The sequence below is a fragment of the Hyperolius riggenbachi genome, chromosome 10 (assembly GCF_040937935.1).
Source record: "Hyperolius riggenbachi isolate aHypRig1 chromosome 10, aHypRig1.pri, whole genome shotgun sequence".
NCBI lineage: Eukaryota > Metazoa > Chordata > Amphibia > Anura > Hyperoliidae > Hyperolius > Hyperolius riggenbachi.
In genome coordinates this window covers 219,105,889-219,133,875 of record NC_090655.1, presented here as the reverse complement: position 1 = coordinate 219,133,875, position 27,987 = coordinate 219,105,889, and the positions used below count along the sequence as shown (strand labels likewise).

Genomic DNA, 27,987 nt, shown 5'->3' with positions numbered 1-27,987 from the left:
TGAGAAGACTAAGCTTTAATTTCCACAGGCTCAGATTTAGGACTAATTCCCTATGCCAGAAGTTGAGGGATTAAGAAAGACAAGCAGTCCAATGAAATGTGGTAGATGATGTCCAGAAGTCAGGTTTGACCAGGCTGCCCCTTTGAATTATCTGCACCAGATGAACTGAGTCCTAGATGGACACAGGTACGATGAAGTGTCTCATTCATACTCTCCAGAGTCTTTTGTTGCACCATCTCTATGCGGTTTTTCTCTTCTAGAGCTCCAGCAATCCTCTCCAAGAAGCTACTCTGCACCGAGGTGGCACTTGCCAAGGTCTGAGTGAGGTGGCAAACATCTTCATGAAGGGCGTTTAGCTTCCTCATCAACATTTTCCTGTGCATGATTTGCTCACGTAGAAAGCGTTTTTTACCTCGTTCATCCAATTTGCCGGTCTTGTCCTCTTTAGCAGTAGACTTTTGTCCACCAGTAGAGGAATGCCTTGGCCGAAGCACAGGACCACTTTTTGGAGACGTGGCACGTTCGCCAGAGACCTTGTGATGCCTCTGCTCTCCATTTTCTTCTAAGGATTCTGGAAACCCCGTGGTGCTATCCTCGTCGGCCTGAGAACAATGCCCAGTGTCCTGTTGTTCCTCTGTGCTGGGTGGACTTGGAATTGGACTGTCATGCATGTCAAAATCTAAGGAAAATAAAGCACACAAAGAAAATGATAACCATACAAGAACAACTCCAAAAGATAATTTTGATGCTATTATAAATGGATGTTTGTCTTCAGTTAAAATCAGGCTGACCTCCGTTTTACCCTCATTTTCCATTCACCAATATAGTGGGGCATGAACTCATTTTACAAGGAATAAAAACAGAAACAGAAAGCAAACTGATATCAAAGCCCCTATATACAAAGAGTTAATGATCCATATGGTACAAAAAAAAAACACACACACACACACACACACACACACAAAGTTGTAAAAATGCAATAATAAAGAAAAATACTCCAAAAATTATCTTTAGTGCTACTGTACATGGACATGAGAGATTTCAGTCTGATTTTGCTTCAGGTTGACCTCAGTTTGACCACAGTAGCCCATTCAATAAAGTAGTTGGGGCATGAACGGATTTCAAACTGAAACCAAACTAATTCCAAATCCAATCTACAAAAAGTACCTAAGATTATTTGAGCTCTTGAGAACTTTAGAGGTTAGATATGTTTATTGCACTCTCAAGTCTTCACCTCTGCTACAAGTGTATTAGGTCCTTCCACTCTGCTTACTGGAATTTGAATGTGTTATATATTATAGAAAATGTTACAGGAAGCATAGGGACATCCTAAAATTGGCAGGAACACCTGAAAGTCCAAAGTAAGATTTAAAACAGCCAGTTAGATGCAGGACGTTGCAACATTACTAGCAGATATAAGAGAATCCAGGCAGTGACCCCACCAACAATTAAAGGTCACTACTGCTTTGTCTGCCCGTTATTTGAGCTCATGTAGTCTTTGCATCTAATTAAACAGCTCAACGCATAAAAATACTTCTCAGAAGGACTAGAGGCGCTTGCAAGTCAGTCTGTGCAATCTGATACCTATACAGTATCATTTCAATAACTGGAGATAATTTAAGATTTTATCACAAATGCTTAACCACTTCGCCACTAGGAGGATTTCCCCCTTATGGACCAGAGCAATTTTCACATTTCAGCACTCCTCCCTTTCATTCGCCAATAACTTTATTACTACTTATTACAACAAAATGATCTATAGCTTGTTTTTTTTTGCCACCAGTTAGACTTTCTTTGGGTGGTACATTTTGATAAGAATTATTTTATTCTAAGTGCATTTTAATGGGAATCATAAGAAAAAATGGAAGAGATTATTTCTCAGTTTTCTGGCATTATAGTTTTAAAATAAAATGTGCTACTCTGGATAAAACCCACACATTTTATTTGCCCATTTGTCCCGGTTAGTACAATGTTTAAAATATGTCTCTAGTACAACGTATGGCCACAACATTTTATTTGGAAATAAAGGTGTAATTTTTTTTTCAGTTTTGGTTCCGTCACTAATTACAAGCCCTTATTTGCAAAAATAACAGTAATGTAATCTCATGACATAAATATTAAAAAAGTTGAGTCGCTAAGGTAACTTATTTATGTATTTTTTTAAAGTTTATTTTTTCAATATATACAAATGTTTTATTTTGGTAACTATGGGAGAGTTAGGAAGATAAGGGTTAATTTTAAAGCGACTCTGTAACAAAATTTAAAGCCTTATTTCTTCTATCCTATAAGTTCCTATACCTGTTCTAATGTGGCCTGTCTTACTGCAGCCTTTCCTACTTGCGCTGTCTCTGTAATAAAACTCATCTCCTTTCCTCTGTGGTGTCTGTCGGGCAGAGGCTGGAATGTGTGGAATGTGCAGCACTGCTTGTCATTGGCAGAAGCTTTACACACCCCCTCCAAGCTCTGCATGAGTCACACAGTAAGCTAGTTCTCAGCCTATGATACTGTGGTTAGAAGACAGTCTTTTGTTTGTAAACACTGCCTAAAACTGTTCATTACAAACCAGGATTGCAGCAGGGAGTGGCAGAAACAGCACAGAGGGGCACAGGAGAAAATAAGGAATAGAATGGTATGCTTTTTAATGTAAGAATATTAGAGTACAGATTCTCTTTAATGGGGAATTTATGTATTTTTATGTGTAAGGGTGTAATTTTACTATTTGGCCTCTAGATGTCCCCCACCAATTTATTCCTGTGTACTGTGAACCGTACACAGGGAATAGTGTGTGTGCTTACACTTTCATTTTCTCAAATACCACGGCAGTGGTCATTGATCACAGGCACTTTGATTGGTGAACTGTGTTCCCATTCACTGATCAGCATTCAACTACTCTGCTGGGGGGGAATTGGGGTGTCGCAGGCGTGTTAGAACGTGGAGACACATATCTAATACCCTGTTTGGGAACTGAAGTCCTGCGGGCGTAGATATACCGTCTCGGGCGGTATAAGTGGTTAAAAAATTTAGTACTTACCTTAATAGTCCAGAGGCTTTGCAGATCCTCTTCCATCCATCACAGGTTTGCTTTGTGACCTTCCCCCGGCAGAGCGGAACTGTAGTATTTATCGGCATTGTGTCACTGCAGCCTCGCCACACACAGGCTACATATGCAGAGTGTAGGTGTACGGCGGAAGCGTTCACTCACCGCTCCTCATCGGGATTCCCCTGTTTGCTTGCCGTTAAGTGTGCAAATCACGTTAAGTGTGCAAGTCTCCATAGACTTACATAGCCCTTGCAGCGGGGAAGCGCAATGCGGGGCAACGCAGTGTGCTGGTGTAAAAGGGGCCTCAATTATTCCAAACAGCATCAGTTATGAGAATATCACTAATGTACTGCAAGTTCCAATTCTGGGGATCCCTTTACTGGCACGTTGGGTCTCTTGCATGGAACATATCAGTGAAATGCAGACAAATAATGGCCTCAAAATAGTAAGGTCATTATTTCCTGTTCTGCCTAACCTAGTAAGCTCACCTGAGTCAGAAGAGTCTTCCATCATCAGCGTGTCCAGAACCTCTCGGCGTCTCGCACTTTTTGATTTGTATATGTACGGCTTCAATCTCTCTTCATACGAGTTGAGAAATATAGGCCGAGGACCACTGATTCCGGAAATAGCACTGAAAACATAAAAACAAAAAATCTGTACACCCAACAACACAAAGGTTTCTCAAGCATTATCACCCAGCTGAAGGGAACAAAATCCTAGTGGACCTACTTACCTGTGTCTCCTCTCCAGCGTGACTTTTTTTCTGATGCTCTTCTTAATATCTTGATACCTCTTCTTACAGTGGGCCACACTCCTCCTATAGGCGCCTACGGCATTCACTGACTCCGTAATCTCTTTCCACAGACGGTGCCTAACCGCCATCTCGGTTTTGGTGGACAGTTCACTGAATAAAGGTTCGAAATGACATATAACCTTCTCCACCAGAGCCATGTTTTCTCGGTCAGAGAAACGGACGTTCCTCAGCCTTTGGGAGCCTGCTTGCGCCATGCTTTCGTCATCTTCTCCTTCATCAAAGTCATCGCCTTGGTGCTGAAAGAAGCACGACTGAGATTGAGATGTAGAGGGATATGAATTGACAGGGGTTGAGGAGATCTGGCCCGAGTCTATCAGGAAGAATGGTGAGGATTCAGCTTGAGCAAGACTTGAACGGGTTATTCTACCGATAGCAGCATTGGTGGGGTGGTTTCTGGTCCTCCTACCTGGACTGGCTGCACCTCTGAGTCTAGAAACGTTGTCACCAAACTTGCTTTTGGGGCTGGTACTGGGCCTTAGTCTCTCCACCCTCCTCGCCCAGCTGGCACGTCTAGGTCTGCCACGCCGTCTCTCTCTACTTCGGCTTCTCTCACCACCATTTAGAGCGGCTCTCTCCAAGCTCTGCTCTCTGTTTTGGTTCCATCTATCACGCCAGCTGCTGCTCCCATCCTGTGAAACATTGCGAGTGTACTGTCCTCTCCTACCTCTCTCCTGCTCTGAAAACCTTAATCTTCCTGCAGTGAAATATGTATTTCCTGGCAAAAAAAAATAAAAAATACTAAATTAGTGCTATAGAATATTATCCCTCAAAATTATACTTTACAGCTGTGAAGGTTTTTAAGGCACTGAAGTTTTCTGAACGTGCATTAGAACAGCTCCTAAAATGAGAACTTGCTCTAGGAAAAAAAGTTTAATTTAAAGGATACCTGATTTAAAAGGAATAGAGAGGCTGCCATATTTATTTCCTTTTAAACAATACCAGTTGCCTGGCAGTCCAGCTGATCTTTCATTCATCGATAGTGTCTGAATCATACACCTGAAAGAATGCAGCTAATCCAGTCAGATTTCAGTCAGTTCACCTGATCTGCATGCTTGTTCAGGGTATAGGAGTAAAAGAAGCAGAGGATCAGCAGGTCAGTCATGCAACTTGCAAAAAAAAAAAAAAAAAAAAAAAAAAAAAAAAAGAGAAAAAAAGGGGCAGCCTCCATATGCCTTTCACTACCGGGGTTTATTCAAACCACACACTCTGCATTGTATTTCATCACATCACAATACGGATGCAGTGCAGTATCCCCTGCTCTCAAAAGGCTGATAACAGAGGAGCTACTGTCTCTCGTTTACTTCTAAAATATGTCTCCTGACTCCCCCACTGGACACATACTGTCTCCCCATTACTTCTAATAGGGGCTGATGTCTCCTGACTCCCCCACTGGACACATACTGTCTCCCCATTATTTCTAATAGGGGCTGATGTCTCCTGACTCCCCCACTGGCCACATACTGTCTCCCCATTACTTCTAATAGGGGCTGATGTCTACTGACTCCCCCACTGGACACACTGTCTCCCCATTACTTCTAATAGGGGCTGATGTCTCCCGACTCCCCCACTGGACACATACTGTCTACCCATTATTTCTAATAGTGGCTGATGTCTCCTGACTCCCCCACTGGCCACATACTGTCTCCCCATTACTTCTAATAGGGGCTGATGTCTACTGACTCCCCCACTGGACACACTGTCTCCCCATTACTTATAATAGGCGCTGACACCTCCTGACTCTCCCACTGGCCGCAAACTGTCTCCCCATTACTTCTAATAGGGGCTGATGTCTCCTGACTCCCCCACTGGACACATACTGTCTCCCAATTACTTATAATAGGGGCTGATGTCTCCTGACTCCTCCACTGGACACACACTGTCTCCCCATTACTTCTGTTAGGGGCTGATGGCTTCTGATTCCCTCACTAGGCAAATACCGTCTCCCCATTACTTCTAATAGAGGCTGATGTCCCGACTCCCCCACTGGGCACATAATGTCTCCCCATTACTTCTAATAGGGGCTGATGTCTCCCGACTCCCCCACTGGGCACATACTGTCTCCCCATTACTTCTAATAGGGGCTGATGTCTCCTGACTCCCCCACTGGCCACATACTGTCTACCCATTACTTCTAATAGAGGCTGATGTCTCCTGACTCCCCACTGGACACATACTGGCTTCCCATTACTTCTAATAGGGGCTGATGTCTCCTGACTCCCCCACTGGCCACATACTGTCTCCCCATTACTTCTAATAGGGGCTGATGTCTCCTGACTCCCCCACTGGACACATACTGTCTCCCCATTACTTCTAATAGGGGCTGATGTCTCCTGACTCCCCCACTGGCCACATACTGTCTCCCCATTATTTCTAATAGAGGCTGAAGTCTCCTGACTCCCCCACTGGGCACATACTGTCTCCCCATTACTTCTAATAGGGACTGATGTCTCCTGACTCCCCCACTGGGCACATACTGTCTCCCCATTACTTCTAATAGGGACTGATGTCTCCTGACTTCCCCACTGGACACATACTGTCTCCCCATTACTTCTAATAGAGGCTGATGTCCCGACTCCCCCACTGGGTACATACTGTCTCCCCATTACTTTTAATAGAGGCTGATGTCCCGACTCCCCCACTGGGTACATACTGTCTCCCCATTACTTCTAATAGAGGCTGATTTCTCCTGACTCCCCTACTGGGCACATACTGTCTCCCCATTGCTTCTAATAGGGGCTGATGTCTCTTGACTCCCCCACTGGCCACATACTGTCTCCCCATTACTTCTAATAGAGGCTGATTTCTCCTGACTCCCCTACTGGGAACATACTGTCTCCTCACTACTTCTAATAGGGGCTGATGTCTCCTGACTCCCCTACTGGGCACATACTGTCTCCCTATTACTTCTAATAGGGGCTGATGTCTCCTGACTCCTCCACTGGCCACATACTGTCTCCCCATTACTTCTAATAGAGGCTGATTTCTCCTGACTCCCCTACTGGGCACATACTGTCTCCCCATTGCTTCTAATAGGGGCTGATGTCTCTTGACTCCCCCACTGGCCACATACTGCCTCCCCATTACTTCTAATAGAGGCTGATTTCTCCTGACTCCCCTACTGGGCACATACTGTCTCCTCACTACTTCTAATAGGGGCTGATGTCTCCTGACTCCCCTACTGGGCACATACTGTCTCCCCATTACTTCTATTAGGGACTGATGTCTCCTGACTCCCCCACTGGGCACATACTGTCTCCCCATTACTTCTAATAGGGACTGATGTCTCCTGACTCCCCCACTGGGCACATACTGTCTCCCCATTACTTCTAATAGGGACTGATGTCTCCTGACTCCCCCACTGGACACATACTGTCTCCCCATTACTTCTAATAGAGGCTGATGTCCCGACTCCCCCACTGGGTACATACTGTCTCCCCATTACTTTTAATAGAGGCTGATGTCCCGACTCCCCCACTGGGTACATACTGTCTCCCCATTACTTCTAATAGAGGCTGATTTCTCCTGACTTCCCTACTGGGCACATACTGTCTCCCCATTGCTTCTAATAGGGGCTGATGTCTCTTGACTCCCCCACTGGCCACATACTGTCTCCCCATTACTTCTAATAGAGGCTGATTTCTCCTGACTCCCCCACTGGGCACATACTGTCTCCCCACTACTTCTAATAGGGGCTGATGTCTCCTGACTCCCCCACTGGCCACATACTGTCTCCCTATTACTTCTAATAGGGGCTGATGTCTCCTGACTCCTCCACTGGCCACATACTGTCTCCCCATTACTTCAAATAGAGGCTGATTTCTCCTGACTCCCCCACTGGCCACATACTGTCTCCCCATTACTTCTAATAGAGGCTGATTTCTCCTGACTCCCCTACTGGGCACATACTGTCTCCCCACTACTTTTAATAGGGGCTGATGTCTCCTGACTCCCCCACTGGCCACATACTGTCTCCCTATTACTTCTAATAGGGGCTGATGGCTCCTGACTCCCCCACTGGCCACATACTGTCTCCCCATTACTTCTAATAGAGGCTGATTTCTCCTGACTCCCCTACTGGGCACATACTGTCTCCCCACTACTTCTAATAGGGGCTGAGGTCTCCTGACTCCCCCACTGGCCACATACTGTCTCCCTATTACTTCTAATAGGGGCTGATGTCTCCTGACTCCTCCATTGGCCACTTACTGTCTCCCCATTACTTCTGTTAGGGGCTGATGGCTTCTGATTCCCCCACTAGGCAAATACTGTCTCCCCATTACTTCTAATAGAGGCTGATGTCCCGACTCCCCCACTGGGCACATAATGTCTCCCCATTACTTCTAATAGGGGCTGATGTCCCGACTCCCCCACTGGGTACATACTGTCTCCCCATTACTTTTAATAGAGGCTGATGTCCCGACTCCCCCACTGGGTACATACTGTCTCCCCATTACTTCTAATAGAGGCTGATTTCTCCTGACTCCCCTACTGGGCACATACTGTCTCCCCATTGCTTCTAATAGGGGCTGATGTCTCTTGACTCCCCCACTGGCCACATACTGTCTCCCCATTACTTCTAATAGAGGCTGATTTCTCCTGACTCCCCTACTGGGCACATACTGTCTCCTCACTACTTCTAATAGGGGCTGATGTCTCCTGACTCCCCTACTGGGCACATACTGTCTCCCTATTACTTCTAATAGGGGCTGATGTCTCCTGACTCCTCCACTGGCCACATACTGTCTCCCCATTACTTCTAATAGAGGCTGATTTCTCCTGACTCCCCTACTGGGCACATACTGTCTCCCCATTGCTTCTAATAGGGGCTGATGTCTCTTGACTCCCCCACTGGCCACATACTGCCTCCCCATTACTTCTAATAGAGGCTGATTTCTCCTGACTCCCCTACTGGGCACATACTGTCTCCTCACTACTTCTAATAGGGGCTGATGTCTCCTGACTCCCCTACTGGGCACATACTGTCTCCCCATTACTTCTATTAGGGTCTGATGTCTCCTGACTCCCCACTGGACACATACTGGCTTCCCATTACTTCTAATAGGGGCTGATGTCTCCTGACTCCCCCACTGGCCACATACTGTCTCCCCATTACTTCTAATAGGGGCTGATGTCTCCTGACTCCCCCACTGGACACATACTGTCTCCCCATTACTTCTAATAGGGGCAGATGTCTCCTGACTCCCCCACTGGCCACATACTGTCTCCCCATTATTTCTAATAGAGGCTGAAGTCTCCTGACTCCCCCACTGGGCACATACTGTCTCCCCATTACTTCTAATAGGGACTGATGTCTCCTGACTCCCCCACTGGGCACATACTGTCTCCCCATTACTTCTAATAGGGACTGATGTCTCCTGACTCCCCCACTGGCCACATACTGTCTCCCCATTACTTCTAATAGAGGCTGAAGTCTCCTGACTCCCCCACTGGGCACATACTGTCTCCCCATTACTTCTAATAGGGACTGATGTCTCCTGACTCCCCCACTGGGCACATACTGTCTCCCCATTACTTCTAATAGGGACTGATGTCTCCTGACTCCCCCACTGGGCACATACTGTCTCCCCATTACTTCTAATAGAGGCTGATGTCCCGACTCCCCCACTGGGTACATACTGTCTCCACATTACTTTTAATAGAGGCTGATGTCCCGACTCCCCCACTGGGTACATACTGTCTCCCCATTACTTCTAATAGAGGCTGATTTCTCCTGACTCCCCTACTGGGCACATACTGTCTCCCCATTGCTTCTAATAGGGGCTGATGTCTCTTGACTCCCCCACTGGCCACATACTGTCTCCCCATTACTTCTAATAGAGGCTGATTTCTCCTGACTCCCCTACTGGGCACATACTGTCTCCCCACTACTTCTAATAGGGGCTGATGTCTCCTGACTCCCCCACTGGCCACATACTGTCTCCCTATTACTTCTAATAGGGGCTGATGTCTCCTGACTCCTCCACTGGCCACATACTGTCTCCCCATTACTTCTAATAGAGGCTGATTTCTCCTGACTCCCCTACTGGGCACATACTGTCTCCCCATTGCTTCTAATAGGGGCTGATGTCTCTTGACTCCCCCACTGGCCACATACTGTCTCCCCATTACTTCTAATAGAGGCTGATTTCTCCTGACTCCCCTACTGGGCACATACTGTCTCCCCACTACTTCTAATAGGGGCTGATGTCTCCTGACTCCCCCACTGGCCACATACTGTCTCCCTATTACTTCTAATAGGGGCTGATGTCTCCTGACTCCTCCACTGGCCACATACTGTCTCCTCATTACTTCTAATAGAGGCTGATTTCTCCTGACTCCCCCACTGGCCACATACTGTCTCCCCATTACTTCTAATAGAGGCTGATTTCTCCTGACTCCCCTACTGGGCACATACTGTCTCCCCACTACTTCTAATAGGGGCTGATGTCTCCTGACTCCCCCACTGGCCACATACTGTCTCCCTATTACTTCTAATAGGGGCTGATGGCTCCTGACTCCCCCACTGGCCACATACTGTCTCCCAATTACTTCTAATAGAGGCTGATTTCTCCTGACTCCCCTACTGGGCACATACTGTCTCCCCACTATTTCTAATAGGGGCTGAGGTCTCCTGACTCCCCCACTGGCCACATACTGTCTCCCTATTACTTCTAATAGGGGCTGATGTCTCCTGACTCCTCCATTGGCCACATACTGTCTCCCCATTACTGCTAATAGGGGCTGATGTCCCGACTCCCCCACTGGGTACATACTGTCTCCCCATTACTTCTAATAGGGGCTGATGTCTCCTGACTCCACCACTGGCCACATACTGTCTACCCATTACTTCTAATAGAGGCTGATGTCTCCTGACTCCCCCACTGGCCACTTACTGTCTCCCCTTTACTTCTAATAGGGGCTGATGTCTCCTGACTCCACCACTGGCCACATACTGTCTCCCCATTACTTCTAATAGAGGCTGATGTCTACTGACTCCCCCACTGGGTACATACTGTCCTCTTATTATTTCTTATAGAGGCTGATGTCTCCTGACTCCCCCACTGGCCACACACTGTCTTCCCATTACTTTTTACTGACAGAAATGGGAGGAGAAGAGGTGAATCTTGCAGTACATTTGTATGCCTCCTTTGCATATTTAGAGTTTATTCCTTACCTGTGTTCATCTCTGGAGTAATGTCCTCCTCATGGTATGGCTCCTCCTCCCTCACATAAATCTGTTCTGCTCCTCCTTTCAATTCTCCTTTCATGTCACCTTTCATATCACCCATATTTTCATCCTGTATTACAGGAAGCCATACAAAGAGTATATTGTTACGATAAATATTCAATACATAGTCTTGTAAGACGCAAAGTTCAAGTTCACTTTAGTAAACATAATTTATAGAGATAAAAAAATGAGGTTAACTTACCTGGGTCCTCTACAAGCCCCTGCAGCTGCCCCCCCCCCCCCCCCCCCTCCCCCAGCCGTCACTGAACAATCCTCTGATTCTCCGCAGCACCCCTCTTTGCATGCGAAAAACTAGGACATGCACAGCCAGGGCTACGCATACACAGTGGCTCGTTGCCGAGTCGCCCAGTCGGAAGAGGGGCACTGCGGTGGACCAGGGGGGTAGTAGAAGCCCCAGGTAAGGTAAACTATTTTTTTTTGCGCAGTAGAGCAGACCCGACGACGATCGGGTATTTCCGCCTACTTCGGAGCCGACAGCCGTCAGAGCGCCTACGCAGGAGCCGGGAAGGTAAATATTGACGTCATCTTGCACGGAGGGCTGCAGCGAGACCCCTGAGGGACGGAGGACGGTGTGGAAAGCCTCATTAGGATCCGGAGGCTTCCCCCACCCGAGGTGAGTACCCCCCAGGGGACGTTTTGACGTTACAGATCCTCTTTAAAGTAACACTGAAGCGATTTGTAAAAAAATATATATACTCATTTATGGAGAGGGAAGGCCCTGGATCCTGTATGGAGCCTTCCCTGTCCTCTCTCTGTGTTCTTGGTCCCTCACTCTCTCCCCCTACTCCCATGTTAAAGCTATACGGCCAACAGAGGATCCTCGGAGGCACTTGTGTCTCTGAGTGCTTCCAAATAGGCCTACAAAGGTGAGCATCTGACTTGGTACTCAACAGCAGTCACCTGTCTAGTGCTGAGCTTTGTACATTCCGAGTTCTGGAAAATGAGGCGTGGCTGGTCTGTGGCGCACCACTCCTCATGATAAGGACACTAGGGCACAGTTTTAGGAGACTGCCAAGAAAAGATGTGTTTTTTTTTTTAGGGTATCTTTTTAGGCTTGAGTCACATGGTTGGTTGTGGAGCATTTTTGTTGGTGTGTAACAGAACGGTAAAGAGTAGAGCAACCACTATTCCATGGAATGAACGAGTCCTCATGGAGAAGTTTTTAAAAGTGTGGTGTTTGAAGGCGTTTGTGAATCACCACAGTGGATCTGGCTTTCATAGATGCAGCTTGCAACTACTAAGAAGCGGTTGTTGCTTTAACCACCTCAGAAGACGTCTGTTCTGTTTCGAATTCCCGCTTTATGTGTGAGGCATACTCCAGAAGACCCAGTCTGTATAGCAGTATAACTCCACACTGATTTAGAAACCTCCACAGGCAGTTTACTCGATGAAATAATGACTCCAAGTATAATCTGTAGTATCTTTACTTGCGTTGAAAGCATACAAAGATGTTTTTTAGAGCATATTCATAGGTAAAAATATGATGCGACTACAAGCACAGCAGGATCTCCTCACTAACTGAACTCAACTGTTGCAGAAACATCTAGACAAGGCTGTTGAGCAGGGAGTTACAGTTGGGAAATGCTAAATAACTAAATCTTGCAGGGGGACTGGAATATACTAATACAAAGAATATAAATAATGTTAAATAACATTAAAGGAGGCTGTTGTGACAGCACACTCCCCGCTTGGTATCGGTAGATACCACTATATATAATACAATTTAACATTGAAAACTATAAGTATAATTAAGACTTGTAGAGAAGAGAGAAAACAGAAAACAGAAAACATAAAACATAAACATTAATTCTTGAATGCAGATCTTTGAAGAATCTTCCATCACTGGAGAAAGGATGTAACTCAGTAGACTCGAAGACATATCAGGCTGTTCCCTTGGATCGAGTAGATAAGACATCTTCATTTGAAGGCAGGAGTAAGACTGTCTCCGTGATGGGTCTAAACAAAGTCTTAACACTACCATTTCTTGCTGTCTTCACTTTCACCTTGCGAACCTTTCCATCATCGCTAGTGATTGCCTTTATAAAGTGATCATTCATATCGGGTTTGTTCTTCAGAATTTTTTTAAGTGAAGTTAGCCTAGAAATAGCTTGTTTCTTGTTATTTGGAAGTCTAATTCTTGGTGAACGAAATGGTAAAGGAGCTACCCAACTGTTAGTTTCATCCTTGAAGAATTCATTATTCAAGAGGTTTATGAACTCTTTATCCTCAATGGAAGGAACTGTCTTATTGTCATCACGAGTTATTTGGAATATAGTGTCACCAAAGTCTTGATGAGAACTGTTCTTACAACTGATTTGCTTTTGTACATCGCATGAAGTCTTTAAACTGAAACTCTCCTGAACTTGAAAGTTAAAAGGATGTTTAAGTGAATGAAAGGTGCATTCAGATTCTCTGATGCTGGTCTTGCATGAGAACACATCATAAGACTCTTGAAATGTATTTAAGTAAACATCTCCTATTATGACCCATCCAAAATCTAATTTCTGTGCATAAGGGGCATCATTTGGTCCATTGCATTGTTGTCGCACCTTATGGACTCTTGGGATATCTCTGCCTAAAAGAAGGAGAATCTTTGCATCATCATCAAGCGGTGGAATGTAACTGGCTATGTGTTTCATATGAGGATGATAAAGAGCCGCTTCTGGTGTAGGGATCTCTTCTCGATTGTTTGGCAACTGATCACATTCGATAAGTGTTGGAAGTGAAAATTCTGTGTTTCCATACTCAGATGCTACCACAAAACCATGTGCTCTTCTTCCAGATATCTTAACCAGGCCTGAGCAAGTTCGTAAAGTATAGGGCCAGGTTTCTCCTTGAATATTGAACACGTTGAAGAATTCTGGACTTGCTAATGAACGATTGCTCTGGTCGTCAAGGATAGCATACATCTTCACTGCGCTCTGTGGTCGTCCTTCTGGATATACCTTGACCAGACATATTTTACTGCATGACTTTCTGTGGAATCCTTCTTCACATACCTCAGTACATTTTGTGGATACAGATGCTGTCATTTCCTCAGTACTCTCCCCGCCATAACTTGGTGTGGTCTTTGAGGCTTGAGCAGTTTGAAGCACTTCTTTGGGAGAACTAGGATGATAAGCCGTTATGTGTTTATCACTGTTGCAGTCAAAACATTTGACAGGAACTTTACAGTCTTTAGCAAAGTGGTCTGTAGATGCACAACATCTATAACAAATATCGTGTTCTCTGAGGAAAGACTTGCGCTCTTCAAAGGGCATTTGTTTAAACACACGACAATTTCTAAGAGGGTGTGGCTTGTTATGAATAGAACATTGATACCTAGGATCATTTTCCTTGACTTGCTGTGGTTTAAAATCGGAGTCTTGAGAAGTTGAGAAGATTCCAGTATTCTTGACATAGATAGAGTTCCGTGAGTCCTTAAACTTGCCTTGAGTATCGCAATTTAAAGGTGTTGAAGGAAGAACTGTAGTATCAAAAAATAAAAAGCTTGGGTCATTCTTTACAGTAGCTATGTCTCTAATGAATTTGGAGAAAAAAGAAAAAGGTGGAAAGGATACTTTATATTCCTGTTTATATTTAGATCCTTTCTTTGCCCATTCACTCTGAATATTCGGTGGCAACTTCTGTACAATTGGGTTTACACCATGAGCTGTATCCAAGTAGACAAGACCTGGAAGGTGTGGGTCTGCCTTGGCTCTTTCTACTTCAAGAAGAAGGTCGCTTAATTCTTGAAACTGGTGGTTGTCCTTGTTAGACAGTTTTGGGAAGTTTCGAAGTCTCTTGAATAAGGAAAGCTCAATAGCTTCAGAACATCCATAAACTCTCTCTAATCTCTCCCAAACTATGTTAAGACCCGTTGCTGGATCATCGCAATGAACAGATTTCAGTCTTTTAACTTGTTCTGATGACTGCGGTCCCAACCATTTGATAAGTAGATCAAGTTCTCCTATAGGTTCAATCTCCAGGTTCTGGATTATAGTCTTGAATGTAGCTCGCCAACCTCTGTAGTTTTCTGGTTGATCATCAAATTTCGTTAGTCCAGAGTTAAGAAGCTCTCGGCGAATCATATACTTGCCAACTTCTTCAATTTCAGACTTTTCTGATTTTATTTCTGTACGTGGAAATGCGTCACCACTGCAGACAGTATGTGGCTTGTGCTGTTCCAGTGGTGATGTAGAGAATGGAGATGCAGATGCGTTTACTCCAGGCGAGGGTTTGATCTGTGTGATGTTTGGAGCATGAGAGCTTGAAAAAGACTGTTATGAGATTCATGGGATTTGTTCCAATTGGTTGTGATATTTCTTTGTGATTATATCTTGCTGAGGTCTGACAAGGTGTATAGATTTGTTCTCTTGGACTTGTAGTGTTGGACAGCATAGCAGAATCCTTCAAAGGTACAGTGTTAAACTGAGATTCATGTTTTAACGATATGCATTCTGGCTGTTTACTTGCTGAACAGGTAGGTGCAGAGACTTCAGCTGTAAGTAGGGGAGTATATCCATTGTTCTGGTTCAGAACAAATTGCAAAGTTCGTTTAGCAGGATCGTCAGCAGACTTTAGGCTAGGGTAATTAATTCCTTCTTCCTCTTCCACAGCTTGTTCGAAGACCTTTAACCTTGCTAGAGCTGCTGCTTCTTCTCTTTTCTTTTGCAGAAGTTCTAACTGGGCCTCTGTCTCTGCCTGCACACGTGTTGCTTCTGCCTGCACACGTGTTGCTTCTGCCTGTGCTTCTGCCTGCACACGTGTTGCTTCTGCCTGTGCTTCTGCCTGCACACGTGTTGCTTCTGCCTGTGCTTCAGCCTGCACACGTGTTGCTTCTGCCTGTGCTTCTGCCTGCACAAGTGTTGCTTCTGCCTGTTTGCATGCTGCTTCCGCCTGTTTGCGTGCTGCGTCCGCTTTAAGAGTCGATTCTTGTTTAAAGCAATAAGATTGTGCTTTCGCAGCCTCTGCTTCTGCACGGGCTTTGACTAACTGAATGCTTAATGCTGACCTCTGGGAGAGTGACTGCAGCGATTTGCTTGATCTAGTAAATCTGTGAGAGGTTGCTTGCACTGACAGTTTTTTTGAGTGTCTAGAAGAAATAGAGGTACAGGATGTAGTTTCGATCAAATTTGCTATCCTATTCTCTAACTGTAACTTCGCTTCCATAAACGCAACATGTCTCTGTTGATCAGCGGTGGTAAAGTCATCCAACTCTTTTGACGCTTGTTCTGTACTAACTTGCGATAGAAAGGAAGAATATTTTTCAGAGAGTTTCCTGTAATTTTCATATGTCTTCTTAAGTCTTGTAAGTGCATTGTTTAATTGCTTTCCATTACTGCCAGTCTTCTCAATATCAGATATGTGTTGCAGCGTTTTTATCCACAATTCAGACAGACTATGAAACATTCCTTCACTTTCTGCTTCATACCTCTCTCTTGCCTTTAGAGAAAGATGTATTGACCGCCTTGGTCTCTCAGGTAGTACAACATGTTTATCTGAATCATCTTGACCGAGAATTAATTCATCTTCCATGTTAATAGAATGCGCAGAAATAGACATGCTCTATGGTTGCAGATATGATGCTTATGAATCTTATCACTGGGTGATTTTTTTTTTTTTTTTTAAACTTAATAGCGATAGTCCCAAACAGAAGAAATGTACAATTTCTGAAGCAGTCTGTACTCACTGTATTCACTGTAGGAAGGCAGACAGGCAATTCTTGTACTTTTTTGCTGAACGTCTATTTACTCTTTGTAGACTTGTGTTTGAGGTGTAGCTAGGTAATCCTTTATCGTATTGCAGATCAGTCCTTTACTGATGAGATGACAGGAAATCCCATTACCTTCTTGCAGATATCATATTTTTACTGTTCTGTTTCGAATTCCCGCTTTATGTGTGAGGCATACTCCAGAAGACCCAGTCTGTATAGCAGTATAACTCCACACTGATTTAGAAACCTCCACAGGCAGTTTACTCGATGAAATAATGACTCCAAGTATAATCTGTAGTATCTTTACTTGCGTTGAAAGCATACAAAGATGTTTTTTAGAGCATATTCATAGGTAAAAATATGATGCGACTACAAGCACAGCAGGATCTCCTCACTAACTGAACTCAACTGTTGCAGAAACATCTAGACAAGGCTGTTGAGCAGGGAGTTACAGTTGGGAAATGCTAAATAACTAAATCTTGCAGGGGGACTGGAATATACTAATACAAAGAATATAAATAATGTTAAATAACATTAAAGGAGGCTGTTGTGACAGCACAACGTCAATGTCCTATGCTTCTCATAGAAACTGCTTTGACAGGAATTTGACAATTTCTCCTAAATGCCTACAATTCTGCAAATGTCTGGGCAGTTGAAAGAAGTCGAGAAGTTGTGAACTTCACCTCCACTTGTGTGAATGAATCCTTTGTAATCGCAAGTTAGTGTGACGGGGAAAAAAGGGCTTCTGCTCAATAAAAGATCTGGCTAGATACAGAATTATTCACTAAAGCATCACTTCTACCTACCTGATAATGGTGAGGGATGTTGAGGTGTTCCTGTGTGGAATCCCAGGTATAAAAATTTCCAGCACCTCTCCATGGCGGGTTTCTGTTAATTGAGCCATCTGTTGGAAACACAGATACAGTCACATGTGTAAGATACATTTCCAGATAATATATTATGCAGATAAATGGGAGAGGACAACCCCTAAACTGAGATGTAGGATAACCACAAAAAAAAAAAAAAAAAAAAAATATATATATATATATATATATATATATATATATATATATATATATATATATATATATATATATATATATATATATATATATATATATATATATATATATATATATATATATATATATATATATATATATATATATATATATATATATATATATATATATATATATATATATATATATATCTCACTTCCCCACTGCCCATGTTTTGTCTTCCCTTGACTTCCGGGCGACTCCTCAATCAACCATCCACCAACAACCGAGCATATCCAATCTCAAACTCCCAAGCCTATATACTAACTGAAGGTTGTAAGTATGCAAGAGACCACTAGCTACGCCACCACCCACCCACACTAAGCCACCGCCCACAAGAAACACAATCTTCAGTTACTAAATATAGGACAATAGTACTAATCTGCCCCCCAACTGCCTACACTAAGTCACCGCCCACCTACTGCCAGAGCACCAAGCCTAGCCCACCTTAAGCTGCTGCCCACCTGTCCAAAGCCAGAGCACTAAGCTGCCGCACAAAGCCCCTGCCTGCACTAAAGCTTGTGCCGCCCACAATAACCCATTACCGAACATCGTCACCGCGCAGTGACGCTGCGCTAAACAGCCACAAACACTTAGGCCTGCCCTGCCCATACTAAAAGAGGAATAGAGAAGCAAAGAGGAAGAGGGCAAGAGAGAATGGTGGAAAGAGAGAAAACAATGGAAGGGGAGAGAAAAAAAGACTGTCAGCATTAAAGAGCAATAACTCATTGGAAAGAAGAGAATGGGAGAATGGGAGAGAGCACTGCAAGACTGACTGAGAACCTGGGGGAAGGAGGGAGGGGGATTAGGGGAGAGAGAGAAAGAAGATGTGAGGAACGTGAAAAAGCAGAGAAAGTGAAAATAGGTAAACGTGTGACAAAGAAAATGAGAAAGACTGGGGTACTGGAAGGGGGAGTGTGTAAATATACATGAACAATAGTAAACCCCCAATTACATCCTTCAATTAGTACCGTATAGTACGCCAGTAAACCCACAGATCTTGAAGGTATTGCATGCTGGGATGCACCTGCACACGGACCTAACAACCACTGGCTGCAATGAGAATGTCACTGCCTGCCAAAGCCTGCGGTTGTGGTCTCCATCCGTGCATGCGATTCTTTTGAGAATCAGGAATTTACTGGTCACTTCTATTTGGGACTAATGATTACCGAGTTATCCACTTGGCACATAAAATTTCCCAATGACTTCTATTTGGGTCTGATGACTACTGACTTCCCCACTGGGCTCATACTGTCATTCTTTCATTTCTGATAGAGGGTGGTGGCTGCAGACCCCTCCCACTAGGTACAAACAGTCTACCCATTAATTCCAATAAGAGAGGACAGTTTCTGATTCCACCACTGGCCACATACTCTCTACATACAGAGCAGAGGCAGGAGAAAAGATTGTTGTAGTGTCTGCACAACGAGAATATTTTCTGTATACAGTATAGAGTTCATGCCTCACCTGCATTGATCTCTGGAGGAATTTCCTCATCATTAAATGACTCATCACCCCTCATGTACGCCCCTTCCACTTCCTCTTTCACTTCGACTTTGATATAATGGTCCTGTGGGATGTTGTGATGCTCCTGTGATGAATCCCAGGAATAAAGAGGACCTGTACATCTGTCTGTGGCATTCCTTAGACCGGATTCATCTGAAGCAAACACACACACTCAATGAAGAATTGTATTTATATCAGCGGATGAGTGTATCTATCATATTGCTCTTACAAGGAATTAAAATCTCCTCTTACCCATCTGATTCTCCATCTTGTTGTCAGGGTCTGTACGGTCAGGGGAAACGGCTGCCCTGTAGAAGGTCAAAATACAATACAATAAATTTTGAATATAAATGAAAGTACATGTTCAGTCACAAAAATGAAACTGTGCAGCTTCCAGTATGGCCAGGCTGAAAAATATCTTAATGGATTACATACAAGCTAATTGATTTATTGATAGAGTATAATTTTAATTGATTGTGTGTGAGGAGGGTGACCAGACACCCTAAAAGAGAAAAAGCACAGAGACAACGGGAGAAAGGATGGTCTCTCCTGAATCAACATAAAATAGTAAGAAAAAGATAACCAGATAATTCTTATAACTCATACCATGTCACCAGCATTCTGGGAAGTGCAAAAAGGCACCTTGGTGTTATTTCTTTCTGCAGACATGGGGCTTGATTCACAAAGCGGTGCTAACTGTTAGCACGCCTGTGAAAACCCCCTTAGCACGTCTAAACCAGCTTTTTGCGGGAAAACTTTATGCGTGTAAAACTTTACACGTGCACTGCACAGAGCGCAGGGCACTCCGCACAAAGTGCCCATTAAAGCCTATGGGACTTAGCGTGCGCATAGGACTTTGCGCGCGTAAAACTTTGCGCACGATCTGATTGAGAAATCCAGTGCTAACCTACTTAGCACGTCTAAAGACTTTAGACGTGCTAAGTAGGTTAGCACTGCTTTGTGAATGAAGCCCATGGAGTATTTAACCACTTAAAGAAAACCTGAACTGACAATTAAAAGTCAAAATAAGCATACACAAGTCATACTTACCTTCCATGTAGTCTACTTCTCAGTGTCTTTCTGCTGTCCCGCATCCTGTTTGTTCACTGTGATCAAGGGAATTTTCTGTCCTCCATTTTGAAAATGGCCATTACCCCATAACAGCTTCCTGGTCACCACACAGTTAAACTGTAACATCGCCCACTTGAGCCATAGGGAAACATGGACATTACCTGGTACATCTGTTTTCCTCTCAGCTATAACTGACAGCAACTGATATTTTACTGACAGCAACTGATATATTTCAGATCTGACAAAATATTGTCAGAACTGGAAGGGATTATTGTCAGAAGAAAATGGTGAGCTTCTGAGAGGAACTGATGGCAAGGTAACTATGTAATGTTCATTTGAAGTTACCTCATGTGTTTATTTTAAATGTTTTTACTCAGTACAGGTTCTCTTTAAGGACCGGGCTGTTTCGCTCAGATCTGTGCTGCATGGTCTCTTTAGCCCGCAGCACAGATCGTGTTAAAGGCAGGGCGATCAGACTTCCCCCCCCCCCCCTTTTTTCCCCACTAGGGGGATGACCTGCTGGGGGGGGGGTCTGATCACTGCCGCTCCATGTGGCCGAGCGGGGGGAGCTCCTCAAAGCCCCACTCCGCAGCGCGATTCCTCCCTCCCTCGGCGGCGCAGGACGGAGATTCGTCCTGCGCCGCCTCTGATAGGCTTCAGCCTATCACACAGCGGCGATCCCCGGCCAATCAGAGGCCGGGCCTTTACGGCGCTGCTGCGCAGCAGCTCAGTATTGAGGTAAACAGCGGGGATTTCTTCCCCGCGTGTTTACAGTTAGCCTGCGAGCCACGATCGGAGGCTCGCAGGCTATTCACGGAGACACCCTCCGTGAACTGACATGGAACGGCCGCTCGAACGAGCGGCCGTTTCCATGTAAAACCACAAACGACCAGCCGCCGCCTATCGGCTTTAGCTGGTCGTTAAGTGGTTAATTTGCTTGGGGTAAGAGCTCTGTCTGCACTCCGCTGCTCTCCATCACTAACTCCTTTGACCTCTCCCAAAACTCCAATGGCCCCACTTATCTTCATAGCCACACCCTCAACCTCGTCTTCTCCAAATCCACCACACTCACCGACCTTGACACCACACTCTTCTCCCTCTCTGATCATCACCTACTTACTTTTTTGCTCTCCACATCCTGCCTTTCCCGGCAAGGCCGGATTTATACTTTTTACGCCAGTAGGACCAGCATGTTGGGGTTCCGCTTGCAAGCAGAGCAGTGCCCCTCCCATTCCACGTGTAGCCTCCTCTTTCATGCATAACATTCATATATTGCAGCCCCTATCTTCCATCTACAACTCTTGTACATCAGCTTCCCTTTTCATGTGTTGCTCCCCATTTGCAGCCTTCTTTTTCATATGTAGCAACCCTTATTTCATGTCTAGATGTCCCCTTGAGCTTCAGCTGCCCAAGTCTCAGACCTTTGTGGCTTTTCTAGAAATCCGGCCCTGCCTCCCGCTCTCCATCTACCCCTGGCAGTTGGCAGAGCAATTTTCGCAACGCCAACCCAAATGTCCCCTCCAGTGCTCTCGACTTGCTCTCATCCCCCCCTCCAGAACCTGTCCTGCCCCAACCAAACCGCTGTCTATTACAACCTCTCTCTCACATCAACTCTAGATGAAAAGTCAATCTCTCTATTTTGTGCCCTAACACCCCCCAAACAACCAGCACACCACTCACACCCAATCCCTGCCATCCAGTTACTGCTCCGTATCACCTCTTCAAACTCCTTGAACGCCTGGTTTACAGTGTGGAGTCTGAGTCTGAGCAATTTTTGGGTACCTGGAGTCAGAGGTTTCATAAACTGAGGAATCTGAGTCAGATGATTTTTGTACCCACTCCATAGCCCTGCAAGGAGTGGGTACAAAAGGAGTCGAAGAGTCAAGAATAATTTTGGGAACTTGGAGTCAGTGGTTTCATAAACTGCAGAGTCAGATGTTTTTTGTACCGACTGCACAGCTCTGCAAGTGATTCTCCAATTTTCTTGGGTAGGACACTTATTCGACCACCTTCAATCTGGATTCCGCCCTGCCCACTACACCGAAACAGCACTCATTAAAGGGAAGGTTCAGGGACGCCTTGAAAAAAATAAAAATCCATATCCACTTACCTGGGGCTTCCTCCAGCCCGTGGCAGGCAGGAGGTGCCCTCGCCGCCGCTCCAGAGGCTCCCGGTCGTCTTCGGTGGCCGACCCGACCTGGCCGGCTGCCAGGTCAGGCTCTTCTGCGCTCCAAGGACGGGCTCTTCTGCGTCCCACGCGGGCGCGCTGACGTCATCGGACGTCCGATGACGTCAGCGCGCCCGCGTGGGACGCAGAAGAGCCCGTCCTTGGAGCGCAGAAGAGCCCGACCTGGCAGCCGGCCTGGCCAGGTCGGGTCGGCCACCGAAGACGACCGGGAGCTTCTGGAGCGGCGGCGAGGGCACCTCCTGCCTGCCACGGGCTGGAGGAAGCCCCAGGTAAGCGGATATGGATTTTTATTTTTTTCAAGGCGTCCCTGAACCTTCCCTTTAAGGTCATCAACAACCCCATCCTGGCCACATTGAATAACCTCTATATTCCATTATTTTCCTCCTGTTCCAAACCCTGAATTCAGTCGGTATCCTAAGCTCAGCCCTGACCAGCTTCTCTTACTACCTTACTACCTCTCTGGCTGCCCCATCCAGACCTCTTTTAACTGATCCTCCTCCCTCTCCACCCCCCTTACTGTTGGAGTTCCCCAGGGCTCTGTCGTTGGCCCCTACTCCTCTCCCTGCACACCTCCTCCCTTGGCAAACTAATCTCCTCAATTGGCTTCAACTATCACCTCTCTGCTGATGATGCGGCACATGAAACATGCACATGAACATGTAATGTAATATTTGCACAAAGTAATACAGTAGAATCCCTTTACAGTAAACTCCAAGGCACCAGGAAAAGTAGTACTATACTATTTACTATATCAGAAGTTTACTAGATCAGAATTGGTCATACATTGTATATTTATATTTATTTTAGAGGACTGGGTTTACTATATCAGTTTACTATAACGACATTCTACTGTATAATATACAGAGAAAAGAGCACCAGTCACCATGGTAATTCTATGGGAGATATATGAACTTATAAATGTGTATATATAGAGATTTGTATATTCTCAAGAAAGGAATATATGGACTATTTTCATATATATGTGTAATGAATAAAGAGAACATGGCTTTGTTATAAATAGAGATGCAAACTTATACTGATAATCTGTTTAATTATTCTGTTATTGATGGAGTGTAATGGATTTTATTGGGGTAATTTTATTAAAATAATTATGGCTGGGATTTATAGGATTTTTATATGATTTTAAAGGTGGATGTTTTACCTAAGCAAATACTTGTTGAATACTTTTTTAGGCACTTGCCTTTGTAATTGACCTATAGAAGCAGGCAAACGACCTGTGAAAGGCGTTTCCACCCTTAACATTGTGCTCAAATACATTTTTTTTTCCAATTTATTGGCGTTATGCATCCAGAGAAGTAAAATGACCTCTTTCATATACCTTAGAGCACAGGTGTCAAACACAAGGCCTGCAGTGCGAATGCAGCCCTCCTTGCCATTTTATGTGGCCCTCAGGGCTCGTTCACACTACAGGCATTTTTTGATATATTTTTTTTTAAGCGATGACGATTTTTAAATTCGCCCTGATAGCACTTGTGCGATCATTCTCTATGAGATAGTACACATATGAGCGGTTTGTTTCCGATCCGCTCAGGAAAGAGTTGCCTGTACCATTTTCAGGGCGATATGCCCTAATTGGAAGGTATAGGAAAAAATGCAAAACGCTCACAAAATCGCTTTGTGCAGCGACTGCGTTCACGTTTTTAAGAATAAATACATTGTACACATTAAAGAGAACCCGAGGTGGGATTACATTATGCTAGTGGGGCACAGAGGCTGGTTGTGCACACTAACACCAGCCTCTGTTGCCCCATGGTGTGCCTCAAAGACCCCCCTGCGCGCCGCTATACCCCCGCAGTGCTGGCGACAATGTTTACCTAAGCGCTGTCTGTCAGCGCTGCTTCCCCGCCTCCTCCTTATCGGCGCTACCCGCCTGTGTCCCTTCCTTCCCGCTGATTGGTGGGAAGTGACCCGGCGGGTAGCGCCGATACGGAGGAGGCGGGGGAGCAGCGCTGACAGACAGCGCTTAGATAAACATTGTGCTGGCGACGCGCTGCGTGTCGCCAGCACTGCAGGGGTATAGCGGCACGCAGGGGGGTCTTTGAGGCACACCATGGAGCAACAGAGGCTGGTGTTAGTGTGCACAACCAGCCTCTGTGCCCCACTAGCATAATATAATCCCACCTCGGGTTCTCTTTAAGAATAAATACATTGTACGTCAAAGAGTTCACTTCCTGGCTTGCGTCAGGGAGTGAAAAAACACAATCGCTCTGAAAAAGTGCTTAAAGTGGCAGACCAAGAAAAATCTTGGATAAACAGAAGCGACGAATTGTGAGAACAGTCAGAGGCAACCTACAGACCAGCAACAAAGACCTACAACATCATCTTGCTGCAGATGGAGTCACTGTGCATCGTTCAACCATCCGGCACACTTTACACAAGGAGATGCGATGCTGTATGTGAGAGTGATGCAGAGAAAGCCTTTTCTCCACCCACAGCACAAACAAAGCCGCTAAAGCACATTTGGACAAGCCAGTTTCATTTTGGAATAAGGTGCCGTGGACTGATGAAACTAAAATTGAGTTATTTGGGCATAACAAAGGGGCGTTATGCATGGAGGAAAAAGATCACAGCATTCCAAGAAAAACACCGTCTACCTACAATAAAATATGGTGGTGGTTCCATCATGCTGTGGGGCTGTGTGGCCAGTGTAGGGACTGGAAATCTTGTCAAAGTTGAGGGACGCATGGATTCCACTCAGTATCAACAGATTCTGGAGACCAATGTCCATTAATCAGTGACAAAGCTGAAGTTGCACTGGGGCTGGATCTTTCAACAAGACGACCCTAAACTGCTCGAAATCCACTAAGGCATTCATGCAGAGGAACAAGTACAACATTCTGGAATGGCCATTTCAGTGCGTACATTTGAATACGGCGCTGGTAGACTTGGGCGCAGGATCCAGCTGTTAAATGGCTGGTCCTGCTTCTGCACAAGTCCGGGGCGTTTTAATTACTATTCCCCCTCCAGGCCGACATGGATAGTGGGGGAATGAAATAATTCGGCTTCCAGCGATTGCTGGAGGCCGAATTATTGTGTTTTTTAAACAACTTCGGCTCCGTCTTCTGACGGAGCCGACCTTCCTCACTGAGCGCCGCTATAGACTGATTCCTATTACAGTCTATGGCGGCGCTGGCTGCGCCCAAAGCTAGCAGCGCTGAAAAGCACTGCTCCGATTTCAGTCCCCAGACCTGAATATAATGGAAATCTGTGGTGTGAGTTAAAGAGAGCTGTCCATGCCCGGAACCCATCAAACCTGAATGAACTAGAGATTTTTTGTAAAGAGGAATGGTCCAAAATTTCTTCAACCAGAATCCAGACTCTCATTGGAACCTACAGGAAGCGTTTACAGGCTGTAATTTTTGCAAAAGAAGGATCTACTAAATATTGATTTCATTTCTATTTATTTAATTTATGCACCTGCCTAATTTTGTTTAAAGCGGATCCGAGATGAGAAACTTACTATAACAAATAACTTGTCTATATATCTTATCTAAAGTTTAGATAGTTTACACATAGCATATCTAGCTGCAAACAGCTTTAACATTTTATGATTATTTATTCCTGTGATACAATGCCATGTTCTGTTTGTCAGAGGCTGAGGACTGGAGACGCTATCAGCTTGCCTGTGTGTAAATTCAGTCCCCTCTCCTCTACCTTCCTCCCCTCTGCCTCTGAAATCTCTGGCTAGTAACCTCCTCCTCCCCAGACTGAGCTCCCATAAGCCCTTGCTACAGTGCCAAGCCACTGTGAAAAGCTGTGGGGAGGCTTGTTTAGTTCATAGGGAATTAGAGTATCAAAACAAAAAAAAAGTATTTGGCTTGAGGAATGCCCTATAAACTATATGAAAGGAACACAATTATGCAATGAGTAAAAGTTTATCTCAGATCCACAATTATTGCACACTTTCTGTAAATCCAATAAACTTAATTTCACTTCTCAAGGTCGACCAGTCTTTCACATACATACATACATACATACATACATACATACATATATATATATATATATATTATAAATTTACAGGTAATTAATTACAGGTATGTCCCCTGCAGGTTTGCATGGATTTCTTTCAGGCACTCTGGTTTCCTACTGCATCGCAAAAACATAATAGGCTCCCCAAACCCCCACACAATTAGACATATGGCTACGGTAGGGATTAAACTATAAACTCTTCTGAGGGGACTAGAGATAAAACTATATTTTGTAAAGTGCTGCAAAAGCTGTTAGCGCTTTATAAAAAACTAACAACTAATAATGAATAACACAAATCAATATATAAACCAGTTTTCAAATTCTGAGAAGCCCCCCTGCAAAGATCCACTGCAACCCCTGCTTATTCCAATTCCTTCAGAGCTATCAGAGATACATAAAGTTGATCTTTCCTGAATAATTATTTACAAAGTTATGTATGGGCAATGTTCTCCTACTATATGGGACAGACTTATTATAAAATGTCCTCTGGTATTTCCCAGGGGATGATCTGGCCTGCACTGTACACGGTTTAGAGCTATAACAGCACACTGAGGTGGCAGCCACCAGCCCATAGCCCAGGTATGAGGACGATCATACAATGCAGAGCTGAGGCTGGGCTCCAGAAACAATGAATGCAGGGCGGTCAGAATACGCCTAGTTCATTTATATGCTATCCCAGCTGCGATAAGCATACGTGATTTCATTATATCATAAGATAAGACATACCCTCCTCATCGAACAGCCATCCTCCAGCCCGGAGATCTCATAAACATGCCAGGAGGATCCTGGGACGGGGAGAAATTCCCTATGGGCGTCAACAAAATGGCCGTCACTCGTCAGCCATACATTTTTTCCCTCACAGATAAAAGCATAATAAGGGCTTCTTAAACATTTTTTTAAAAGTTTGTATCGAATACAATAGCATGATATCAGAGCACACGAGACGGGAATGTAGACTTGGAAATATTTTTATGAGTAAAAAAACTATACTGTCTACAAGAAAATGGACGCCGTCATTCCTGCATTGAGGACATTTTAATCAAAATGAATTTTGTGCAGCCTGCCTGTTGGGTCAAGAGCCAATAGGAGAGCAGGAAGCCACAGCATGCAAATATAGGAGGGAGGAGCTTTAGTTCATTGTTCAAATCCTTTGGCGAGAGTTACTATGGCAACCAGGCAGTAGCTGGGGAATCTGTGGAACGCATAGAGCGGAAGTGCAGAAAGAGACACAATAAATTAAAGTGGCATACGTAATAATGATAAACAAAGAGCTAGTACTAATAAGAAGTACAGACTAACCAGCGAGCTAATCGTTAACCAGAAATCATTGGAGTGTGTGAGGGGCTACAATAGTCCTAAAAGCCTGTTTA

The 27,987-nt window shown here is 44.7% G+C and overlaps 1 protein-coding gene across 3 annotated transcripts; it reads right to left on the bottom strand.

Annotated features, from left to right (window-relative positions):
• LOC137534523 (uncharacterized) lies at positions 1-27,461 on the bottom strand. Of its 3 annotated transcripts, XM_068256061.1 has the most exons (8): positions 27,344-27,461; positions 19,618-19,673; positions 19,327-19,518; positions 17,605-17,702; positions 11,029-11,152; positions 3,774-4,569; positions 3,529-3,671; positions 1-679 (listed from the first exon to the last, which is right to left on the bottom strand). In XM_068256061.1, exons 2-8 carry the CDS (start codon positions 19,631-19,633, stop codon positions 120-122), a joined length of 1,929 nt encoding a protein of 642 aa, XP_068112162.1. In that variant the 5' UTR covers positions 19,634-19,673; positions 27,344-27,461; the 3' UTR covers positions 1-119. The 3 variants fall into 3 exon arrangements, with proteins under 3 accessions (XP_068112162.1, XP_068112163.1, XP_068112164.1); XM_068256062.1 differs by lacking the exons at positions 17,605-17,702; positions 19,327-19,518; positions 19,618-19,673; positions 27,344-27,461 and adding an exon at positions 12,368-12,460; XM_068256063.1 differs by lacking the exons at positions 17,605-17,702; positions 19,327-19,518; positions 19,618-19,673; positions 27,344-27,461 and adding an exon at positions 12,004-12,358.
• Between the last annotated feature and the right edge of the window lie 526 nt (positions 27,462-27,987).